The following is a 12,160-nucleotide window of genomic DNA, read 5'->3' on the forward strand; positions in this document are numbered from 1 at the left end:
ACTGATTTGCCTCTTAGATCTGCACAGAGCCCACAGGATCAGGCATCTGGAGAGGCCCAGGACAAACTGCTCAGCCCGAACTCTGCCTCAGAGGCACAGGTAACCAATTTGCGATCAGTGACTGAATTCACAGGGTCTGACCGGCCTACACCCTCCGTTGTGCACTTGAGGGCCGTAGCAAGAAGGTACTGGTCTAATTGGTCACTGAATAAAGGGCATTAAAAAAACAGGAAACTGTTTCCTCTTCCAGAATTAACCTTTTTTCTATTGCTAACTCTCCCGTCTTGCTCATCGTGCCTGCTGTCTTCCATCCAGCTCTCCTTCTGCACTGTTTTACTTTGCAGCCCTTTCCTTCTGTCTCCAGTGCTCATCGCGGGTGCACAGCAATCAGCCCAGCCGCCTGGACTCCAGCAGGTCACAGAGCGGCCAGCTGCAACAGCCTCACAACCACAGAAGATCAAACTAATTAGGCCAAATGTGCAGCAGGCGAGAGGGAAAGGTCAAGAATTCTGTAACACTGTCAAGAGTAAAAAAAAAAAAAAAAAAAGCTTTAACTTCTTCTTTGTCCGGAGGCTGAGATAGTCAACCACATTCATGCTATCCTTAAGGTCATCTATCACTTGCTTCCTGCTTTTTTGGTTTAACGAGCCGGTCTCTTGGCACCTACCTGCCTCCAGGTCTGCCATTTGAAATGTTAAAAAAAAAGAAAGAAAGGAAGAATGAAATTGTAAAAAAAAAAAACATGCATAGGACATCTTCTTCTTTCATAATAAGATATGATCTGAAAGAAAACGCCATCTGAATGGCCTTTGTGACGTTCGCAAAATTTACCAAAACCCGGCAGCCTTTACTTCTTCTCTTTGTTTACAAGGAGCTTCGCTTTCCTTGGATACCATTCAGAGGTGAGCAATCCTGGTCCTGGAGGGCCGTCGTGTCTGCAAGTTTTCATTCCAAGTGAGCTCTTAACGAGCTACACCAGACATAACCAGACCCACCTGCTGGCTTACTCCCAGCTCTCATGTGGTGCTGCTTGAAGGAGGCTTTGAAAGACACACTGGCCTTCCAGAACCAGGACTGGACCCCACTGGTTTCACAGGACCAGGCCACCTTACTGAAGCACGAACTGGGGACTGACAAATACAGCATCAGATTGGACTTTTAGAAGCAGATGATCTCATTCAAACTTTAAATCAAGGACAATAACAGATACGTGCGGCATAAATGCCAAAGAATTTCCACAACACCAAAAAGCCCAGATGTCTTGTGTCTAGTCCACAGAAGGTAAAAAGGTAAATCTCTTCTCCTGTTCTCATGGGACTGTAAAGTACCAAACAAAGAGATGCACGCACACCACTGCTTCACAACACCTGCTTTGCAGCAGATTATATACAGGTGTACAGAGCTGTCAAGTGAAGAACAATCAGGGCCTAAAGAAGATTTCTGTAAGATTATCCCCACTTATTACCCAACCTTACCTTGCACAAATCCAACTACGACAAAAAAAGCAAGAGGCAGGTTTGCCTGCTACCCCAGCTGACAGACAGAACTGGCGACACGTGTCGGCGTCTGCCGCCACTTCAAGCAAAGCTATCGCACTCCCATGTTCAGAATGACCACCCTAGTGGACTTGCTCTGTGGAGGACTACTGTTGACACTTATTTCTTTTACTACAAGCACTTCTAAGACTGATACATGATATGTAGCTCCTGTATTCAACGCATTTTTTAAGCTCTGAAGACTGCTCTTCATGCCATGTACTGTAAACATACATTACATCATTACGGCTGTTTCTTATTTGACACTCAGCAGGCAGTACCAGTTTCTTACCGGTCCTCTTCCACCTAAATGACTGGCTCATTTCCCAGTGATAATACGATTTGGCCTTTGTGCATTACGTTTATGTTCTCATGCAGACAAGTGAAAGAGTGCTTATAAAATCGGCACCTCCGTCGTCCCTCCTCCCTAAGCAATGTGAAACGGCAGAGGGAAAGTGAAGACTCACGACGTATGAGAAGGGGCACCTCAGGAAATATGGTGTGCACCTCCACAAAAACGCTCAGACTCAAGGTGGTCTCTCACTTGTGCGTGACTAGCTGGTGCTCAGTTCTGAAAGACGCTGATGATCCAGGCATCATGAGTTTGCTCAGTGTGACGGGGATTCCCCAAGCCGGTGCACGTAGCTTGCTGAAGGACCTGCTTGCAGGCATGTCGGCGAAGGACGCGCCTCTCCTCCAATCAGGGCCGGGGGGGGGGACCGGGGCCTGTTAAGAAGCGAGTGGCTGGACGGCGGTGGCGAGCCTGGAGGAGTCTGCACGGGCCTCCTCATCCTGCCCTGTGCATGACCGCCGGGTCTCGCAGTCGTGAGCCGCGACGAGCAAGACGCACAATTCGAGATTCCAAAGAGGGTGGGCAAAACGGAAATAAAATGGCTATTCCAACTTAAAAACAATGATGTTAAAGAAAGCAGAAAATGCTTCCTCATTTCCGTGAGAGTGTCTGCTTCTTAAGAGGCACTTCTACATTAACTAAACGCTTCTCAAGACAGTTTAGATATTTGATAGTCATTTCTCCAGCCATATCCTTTCTACTAGCATTTGGGGACACTCCATTATCAAAGGGGGTGTCATTTCCTTGTCTAATTGCTGGAAAGAGGCACTATCTTTTCAGCTATGAGTGAAAGGGCTGCATAGCAGACAGAAAACTGAATTCCCCAACGAGACAGATGGCATGCATTTTTCATAAAGCGATTATCCCCTCCACTGCTCAGCTTCCACTGTGTTGTTTTTGTGCTTTTTTAAGTCTGTAATAGTTTTTAAATTGGTCACATATGTTTCCAAGATGTAAGTGCTTGCTGAAGATGTATTAAAGAACACACAAAATGGCAAAATGCGAAATACAAAACATGCAACGCTATAAGATTCTTCACTGTCTTGTACGCTGTTCGGAGGGAAAGAAGTGTTGATGTATTAATAGTCAACAGAAGAAAATGTATAGGGTCTTCTTCCAGTAATACACATACCTTTTCATCTGCTGATGCAGAAAAAATCTGACTTTGACTGTGTCAACAGTAATAGAACATTTTCCTCACACATGGCTTAATCAATTTAATCTCCTAAAACATTTCAACAGTCAAATTTCAAGTATTCACTGGCATTATCCCATGCAAAGTGCACAATGTAAAGATTTTTAACTGTTTTCCTAGTCGCAATAAACACAAAAAGACTTAACTGCACATAAGAGACCTTCAAGAAATGGTGAAAGAAGTCTCCAGTGGCCGGGGCCCCATGATCTATCAGAAAATCTCTACGAACAGCAGGAATGATGTAGAAAACACATATTATCGCACAGGCTGAGAGGGCAGTTTTAAAACACACTGCACCTTAGACTGGAGACTGAAGTGAGCCATTATAAGAATTCCTCCCGGTCAATCAGTGCTTCCGCAGGAAGAGCATAAGGACACAAGACAGGTTTCAGAGGAGAGGAGGCCATGCGGCCCACCGGAACTACTTGGTAGAGTCCGGGAATGGGGCGTGGGGGCGGGGGGGGCTGGGACTCACCTTGTCAGACGCCTCGGAGGCCAGCAGGTTGGTGGCGAGGGTCTGCAGCTTGTGGTGGGCCATGTTCTTGAGGGCGGCCAGGCTGCGGCGGGTCATGGCCTGCTTGAGGTTGACGGCGGGGTGGCTGAGGGAATCGGCGGCGGCGGGCACGGCCTCGTCGCAGGCGTTGAGGATCTCCACGGCGGTGATGCCCATCACGCAGCGGTCCAGGGCGCCTGCGGGGGGGGACACCAGTGCTTCAGCCACGGGCGGGGCTTGGGGGGGGGGACCGGGCCCTGCAGCGCGCACCCACGACACCGCAAGGCCACACGCTCCCCTGCTGCCGGTGTGTCAAAATGGACCGACCTCCTGCCGGGGGCAGGCCTTTTCTTCTATATAAGGGATTTTGCCGCTTGTTTTTATATATATATATTTTTTCCAGCTGATGCTCGTCTCTCTCGGCTGCAGTTTCAATCTCGAGAGCGAAACCAGTTTAAACGTCTCATTTCCCCCCCCCCTCGGTAGAAAAAAGGTCCACACCATTTGCTGTGAACTGTGAAGTTATTGGGATTGTGTTCAATATCTACTCACAAAAATGGGCTGAGAATTGAACAGGTAAGAATTCTGAATTCCCCTTTCCCTCAAAGACCATAGTACCTGCTCCTCGCATTGATAGAAGACTCCAGTTCACAGTGCCATTACCCATCCAACGCCTCAGCACACTCCACTGTTAATTTCACACTTTACTACCCAGCAATTTCACCTACCACATCTCATTCTTGGGCTTTTTCCTTATAAAGACCTGAAAAACGCAGCCCAAAACCTTCAACTACTTTCGAATTGGCAAATGTTTGCTGAGAGCTTTGCTGGATACAAACCATTCAGATTTTTTTGCTTCATTATCTAAGCTAGGTCGCTTAAAACCAAGGCCTTTTCTACAGCTGACTTGCTCAAGACTGAATATTTTCATTGTGTTTTCCAGTCATGTCGACACATCAAACAGTGGAATGAGCATTTCCTTGGCCTCAAGGGTCTTCCTGGGTTCAGTATTACTATACAATCTGGGCACATCAGACCAAAAACAGATTGCTGAAACACGAGTGGAACACCATACAGCTCTCAGACTGGTCTATTCCTACAACAAAGCACTAACAAATTCAGGTGCGAAGGCATCACCTCTCCCGTTGCAGGTAAAATGACCAGTGCAAAGGAAACGTCACTGTGATTTATTTCGTTTGTCTGACGATAATGTGATCACGATTCTCTGTGAATCTTTACATAAAATGCTCTTAAAAAGTGGAGAACATACCCAAGTATGACCGCAGGCAAAAATTAGGAAAGACAACATACACTGTAAGGAGTCATCAAGCAGATCCTTCAATTTAACACTACGGGTTATAACAAGTCTACAAAAATAGGCACATTTATAGTCATTCCTTCCCCCTCCCAAACCAGATGAAGATAAGCCATCAGTGAGGATAAAATCTGGACAGTTTTCCTCATGAGCCATGAAGAGGCTATGACCTACTCAGCAATATTCCTTTAAAACCAGATTTAAGAGCTTGCATAAACAGGCTAATGCACCTAATGTAGTTACAAATACTGACTTTTAGCTTCAGCCTTATTCAATATTTAGAAAATGTTTCTAAAGTGCATGGCCTCTGGTTTGCTTTGTGCAATGCGATGTGAGTACAAAGCTGGGTAAATAAAATTTAAATGAGAACAGGCCCAGTAAGTGGAATGTAGCTTAATGAAACCTTGTGTAAGCATGGCAAACACAGCACATAAATTATTTACCAGGTTGTTAAAACAGAAGAGCAGGAACTATCACTAAATGGCATAATCATAAAAATATACACCACTGTAATTGCACTTTTTTCATAATGTTAAGAGGACAGACAAAGCAGTCAACGGCTAAAAACCTTGTCATTTTTTTCCTGAGAATGAAATTACACTCTATATATTATGCAACATTTAGTTTTTTTTAAAAGCCTACTTAAAGGGTAGAACACATAGGCGTTCTGTGAAGATAATTTTTCATTCAACAGAAGGCCAAAAGACAAACACGTGGGAACTTCACCAACACACCAAAGTGTGCAAATAAAGTTATTGCCACTTTATGTAACTTCCTTAGCATCTTTTTTTCCCCAAAGTGACTCGGTCTCTTATCAGAACACTTCAATGGCACTTTGACATAACCAGAATTTACAAATTAGATTAAACATGTTTTAATTAGTAGCTTCACTCAATACATCATCAGTGGAATTTGCCTTTAGGAGGATTCAATATATGGATTGTAGAAGACTTGCATGATTAGATGCATGCAGATATGTAATTATGAGTCCTTAAGGCATTTAAAAGTTTATTAAAGTGAAATTAAAAAAATACTGAAAAACAACAGATCTAAGATATCCATACCTAAACTCTGTAAAAAACAGTCTTAATGTTGTTAAGTTATAAATACACTGTTTTGAAACAGCTTTGAAATTTAACACCTGATTGATTAAACAGCATCACAGGACTAAGAAGATCAGCTCTATATAACACTGCTTTCTTAAGAATGAGTTTATTCACAATGTATAAATCACCACAGTCAAAAAGTAACCGTTTTTCTCTATTAAATACATAAAAAACAGACTACATAACACTGAACACAGTATACAAGTTTCTGTGTTGTGTTGATTTATATAATTCTTTCATCTTCTTCATTCCTTGACTTTAATGACGTGTGTATAAACCTGCCATAGCTTTGTGTTAATGACTATGCTACCATGGTGCATACCTTATTTTGCTTTTTTCATTAAACAATTTTATTTTACCATCAAAACCAATGATACAAGCATAAAAATGCACACAAAGATCTGTGTACTGTGAATTTGTTCACATACTGTACATTTGCCACACAAGATCAGATTACTTATTTCTAAATGATCGGATGATGATGGATAGAGCTAATCTGAGCAGCTGAACACCTTTTTTTCCAATTATTTCCAATTTTTAATAACGTGTACAAGTAAAACGCCGTAAGGCAAATACTGCAGAGGGGAACTATGTACTGGAAAATGGCTACTGTACTGCCCATCTATTAAAAGGGTGACAAAACTGAAATCAAGTAATTATAGACCAATAAGTCTGAGTTCTATTACATTTCCATAGCTATAATCAATTATCAGATCTAGAGGATCACCATTGGAAATGGAAATACGAGCCCAGGGGAGAATCAACATGGATGAAGAAAAGGTAGACTTTGCTTAATTAAGTTATAAGGGGTCTGTGAACAAGTATCAGATGCACACAGAGAGCATTTGATAGTGTATTTACTAAGGCCTTCTGAAAATATGAAGTTCCTCATAAAAGAGTAATTCTTAAATTCCAGGTGGTAGGAACACAGGAATGTTTGGATTGAGAACTAATGTTAACGATCAAATTAGGAAGACGTAATCAGTGGAGTACCACAGGGATCTGTACTAGAACCACTGTTATAACTTCATTAATATATCGATAAAGAAATGCATGGGTTGAAGTGCTCTTAAAACCCAAAATTTTCCTTTCTCAAAGGGGGGTATGGGAGAATAAAACAAGTTACTCAGGATGTTGTTGATATCTTGGTGTCTTCAACAGAAATATATTTCATGTCAATGTGATCAGATATAAAATACTGGGTGCTACCCAGCCCAATGAAGAGGTTAATCTGAAAATAAACTATATTGATGGAAGAGGGTGTCAGTAAATGTTCTTTCTTCACCTAGTGCCATGAAAACCTATTTTTAAACAAGTCTGCACCTTGATTCAAGTGTCAGATTTTCAAGGAAATAATTCTGATCTGTAGTCTGACAACCAAACTTGTTTTTCCTCCTACATACGTTATCTTGAAAATGAACTTTGATTCTGTGGGTAGTCCTCACAATGAGCTATCAGGACATCACAATCGGAGTAGTAGCTCAGCAGTGGCCATTTGTAACTGCATCAGAAAAGAGCCCAAGAGCACAGGAACAACTGCAGATCATTATTTCAACTTCCATTAGCCTATAAATGATTAACTGCAGGCTAAAGCTTACAATCGCAACTGTGCTCAGTACGCAAATAATTCACAGATCTTTAAATCAAATAAGACATTAAAACTGACAAAACACCAAGCAAATGATAGCTGGAGTGTAATACTTCAGTACTCTAGTGTTCGAAATACAGAAGTGGCGTGTACCTTTTCACAATGCTGAAAGAGCTGAATATCACAGCCCCTTCCACCACCGCTGAGCCAAAACTGGTCAAGAATCAACAGTAGGAACACCAAAATCCCACCCAGGCATCCCAGAGAGCCTGCCTCAGGAGACCCTCTCAGAGATTTCACAGGGCTGTCTATTTCACGGGGCGGGGGGGTTTCAAGGTGAGCACACGGGGAGCTTTTGCGAAAGACAGCTTTAACAAAAAGCGCACTGCATTTGCACCGCCTTTAAGACACGTACCGGTGTCCATCTGCCAGACGTAGACGGAGCCGTCGGAGCAGCCCACCACCAGGTAGTCGTCGCAGGGCCGCCACTTGATGACCTGGATGGGGAAGAGGTGGCGGGACGCCAGCATGATGCACTTCCTCTCTCGCAGGCTCAGGAGACCCACCGAGTGATCACTGGCCACGGAGCAGACGCAGTGCTGGACTCGGTTCTGCAGGGGCAGAAGGAACAGCAGCCCGGGGCATCAGATCCACTGCGATGTGCTTTCTACACGAGGAACACACAACACCTCTTCCCATGCCCCCAGAGAAGAGTTAGCTCCACCTTATCCGTTGTTCAGGATGAAATAACTGTCCGTGATGCCGACGTTAATCTCAACTTGTAGTAGAAACTATTTTAGCCTAGATAAACACAAAGGCCTCAGAGTAAGGAGAGGACAGTTGTAAAGACAAGTATTTTTCTCATGAGTTCCAGAGGGCTACATTAATCTGACTTGTTTTACAGACAACACATGAAAGATGAAGTTCAAATAAAAGCCTAAGGCTGCCCTCTCTTCAGTGTCGATTATTTTGCTAAAAGAACGCCTTCCCATGGTAACCTGTATAATGATGTGCGCCTCATCCCTGAATGAAAATGGATGAAAGGAGAATCCTCTAAAAAGCCTATCATAATTACGAGAAATTAATAAAAATATATATCTTGGAAAACATCCCCTGAAAAAGAAACCATCAGTCATAAACCACTGACCGCAAGTTCACCCAAACTGATGCCTGCTGTGAGTGGTGTCCATGCAATGTGCACATTTTTCCTATTTCCACTAGCTGTTTATCTCTTACAATTCGAGGTGGGATGGAAATAATTTGATCGCTGGCCTACTCATTTCATTACTGGCCTTCTGAGGTTTTGTGACGTTATACGGCAGAGAAAGACCGTGAGAACTAATAGACTGAAAATTGCTGGAGGCTGACTTACTGCGGCTAGTAGATGCAAAATATACCGAACTTCAAAATAAACGACTTGCACAAGCAGAACACCACAAAGTTTTTTTTTATCAGAAAAAAAATGACTCGTCTTTTCTTTTTTGCACCGATATATAACTGAAAAGAAATGACAGGCAAACTCATGACACGGATTAAAATCGGTTATCAAAATGACTGATCAACAGGGTACCTTCTGCGGAAGTCGCAGGCTACTCATGTGTGGAAACTGTTAGACACAACACAAGCTTTACACCCACAATGTAGGAACTGCACCTGGCTGCAGATGCTGTCTTGTGGGATGCTCTTCCGTTCCTTTTGTAGAACCTGGACAGGTATATGCCTGTTCAATGGTCTCTAAGTCAGAAAGTCTCAGAACAAGTGTTCAATGGGTCTCATGGGAGAGTAAAAAGCACAGCAAATGGCACAGTACCACTGAGGATGTGTTGTCCTGAAGGAAAGTTGGCAAATAAGGTGTAGCAAAGTGGGAGGGCCGGGAACTGCGCAGTGCAGTCAGGTCAACATCAATCACGACACGTTGAGCTCGGTAGGAGCTAGACTCTCCTGCCAAGGCCAATCCCACTCCGACCTTGTCATCGATCTTGGCGGGGTGTCGTAACTCACGGTCCCCCAGGCTGTGGCCCATCAGAGGTGGACCGCGTTTGCCGGTGCCAACCGGGCCTTGGATTTTAGGATTTCAGAACTGTCTTTTGCTCTGCCAGGTCCACAATGTTGGTGGAGGAACTTGGAAGGTCTTGGAAAGTAGCAGCTGATGACATAATAGCACTGTTCACCAGTGTCATTCACTCATTGATTCAGTTTTCTCTCCCAAGTTTCCTTGGTGTGATGAATTGGGAGAATATGAGGAATGGGGCATAGACTATCATCTTGGGGGGGGGGTGTTGGAGGGAGAAGATATAGACTTATAGATGAAAAACATGTGATCCTTTTTCTCAGTGTTGTGTTTATATTTTGCATTGTACATTTAATCCCATATTATTAAATCAAAACCTGCTAAAAATGACATTGCTGGGTGTGAAGACCCAAGATGACAAGCGACCACGTGCAGGCCAACATGCCGTTGGAAGCAAGGCTTTGTTCACTTGACAAACGGAGAATATTTGTTTCCTTTTTGGATCTTCACCAGCCTTGACAACAAACATGCAAAACCACCTCATCACTCGAGCCAAAATAAATGAAGATATAATTATTTATTGGGGCATGCTAACTCTAATCAATCTCAACATTTAGACTTTTTAAACGATCTGTCTTTCTTCTTTCAAACCCAAAGTGTACAGTCTTCTTTCTTCCACTGGTCTTTCCTCCAGAAAATAATAATCCTCACACTTACTGTATATAGCGCTTTTCTGGACACTCCACTCAAAGCACTTTACAGGTAATGGGGACTCCCCTCCACCACCACCAGTGTGTAGCCCCTACCTGGATGAGCTATCAGTGTGTAGGAGAACTGATTAATGAAGATTTGGCCCAAACATCAGGAACAGCCTACTCCCTGGGATTTTTAATGACTATATAGAATCAGGACCTTGGTTTTACATCCCACCCATAAGGACACCGCCTTTTTACAGCATAGTGTCCCCATCACTATACTGGAGCATTAATATGAGCACCTCCTATTGGTCCCACTAACACCTCTTCCAGCAGCAGCCTTAGCTTTCCCAGGAGGTCTCCCATCCAAGTACTGACCAGGCTCACACCTGCTGAGCTTCAGTGGGTTGTTAGATGTGAGCTGAAGGGTGATATAGCTGCTGGCTCTATATATATATCTTACACAAACCACTCATGAATCACACTTACTCAGTCTTCTCACTCTCACTTCACTCTCCATCTTCATTAATCACCAAGCATTCGTATTCACCATGTGACACAGCTTAGCACCCACAACCTCAGCTTCACTCGCACAACTCTTGGTCTTCACGAGCAAACAGAAACGGTTCCTGGCTGACACCGCCGGCCCTCCCTTCAGCCGGTACTTGCACCCCTGACACAGCTGCAGGCAGCCGGGTGTGTTCTCACACTCCCAGAGACTGCCTGACTGTGTGCCGATACCCGGGCCATCTAGACTCGCTTTCCTGGCTGTGGGGAGAAGACATGCCGCAGCTGTGCCAAGCGCTGCCCCTCTCCTCCAGGTACGAAGCCCTGTTCCGGCTGGCCAAGCCTGTTCCCCATTCCCACTGATCCGAGCCGATGACCTACCACGCCGCTCCCGTGTCCTGCACCTGTGACACCCCTCAGCACAGACTACGCTGTACTTTCTCCAGCCTCCCTAGCTTACCGAGTCTCACCGGCCTGGAAATCAATCCAATCCAAGCTCGCGAGAACTCCTCCCTGGATCTCCCTCTCTCCCTCCCTGCAGACTAGAGGCCAAACCAGAGACCAAAAGCCTCTTAATTAGCCCGGAGGAGTGGCTAATTCCACTCGGAGCCTGTCCCAGCTCTTTTCCCTCACATGGAATTTCGCTCCCTGTGACCACTAATTACTCAGCCAGACCAGGTGTGCCTCGGCCTTCTGCTGGCTTTTCAAATTAACAGGCGGCTTTCTCACAAAGCCCCCCTCTCACTAACCTCACAGGGTGATTTAGTGCTTATGTCACAGTCTCAGTACCTCCAGTGCTTAACAGTCAGTCACGAAGGATCAATTAATCAAAATGACACCAAAAAAATCAATTTCCAAAAACTGTACATTTCTTTAAAAAATATATATACATAATGTTTCTTCTGGTGCTCAGTACATAATACTCCCTTTTGCCATAAGTCTCAAGACCAAAATGCTACAAATTTTGATTTTTTTTTCGTGCATTAAAAATTTAGTTTTCAGACAGGAAAACGACACCGCACATAGAAATGGTTTACTTGTATGTTAAGAAATGTACATTTTTAGATTTGTACACAAGGTTTAAATGCAGCACTTGAAAGTTTATGAAATTAGTCAATAACAGCTGAAAATAAAACAAAAAACACGATCAACCCAGTCATCCACGGTCTCCATGGTCACTAATAATATCTGTTCTGCTGTGATTCTCTTCTGTAACAGCAGGGGTGTAATAACAGCACTTCTCTAGACTTTAACGACTCTGTGCTGGATTTCAAGACTCTCAAAACGTGATTATCAAGAAGACCACACAAAGGGCCAACTGATGTATGATACGTTTGAGAGTTAAGGCTGAGATTCGGACAAA

At 43.9% G+C, this 12,160-nt stretch overlaps 1 protein-coding gene across 4 annotated transcripts in view; it reads right to left on the bottom strand.

Moving 5' to 3' along the window:
• LOC102691386 (WD repeat-containing protein 7) overlaps nucleotides 1–12,160 on the bottom strand; it is a 213,404-nt gene that overhangs the window by 173,086 nt on the left and 28,158 nt on the right. For all 4 annotated transcript variants that reach the window (XM_069187378.1, XM_069187377.1, XM_069187376.1 and 1 more), the window contains 2 exons: nucleotides 8,000–8,195; nucleotides 3,558–3,772 (listed from right to left, as the gene is read on the bottom strand). In XM_069187378.1, the coding sequence (XP_069043479.1) occupies nucleotides 3,558–3,772; nucleotides 8,000–8,195 (411 nt within the window). The remainder of the gene's footprint in view (nucleotides 1–3,557; nucleotides 3,773–7,999; nucleotides 8,196–12,160) is intronic.

This window comes from Lepisosteus oculatus, chromosome 3, assembly GCF_040954835.1.
Source record: "Lepisosteus oculatus isolate fLepOcu1 chromosome 3, fLepOcu1.hap2, whole genome shotgun sequence".
Taxonomy (NCBI): Eukaryota; Metazoa; Chordata; class Actinopteri; order Semionotiformes; family Lepisosteidae; genus Lepisosteus; species Lepisosteus oculatus.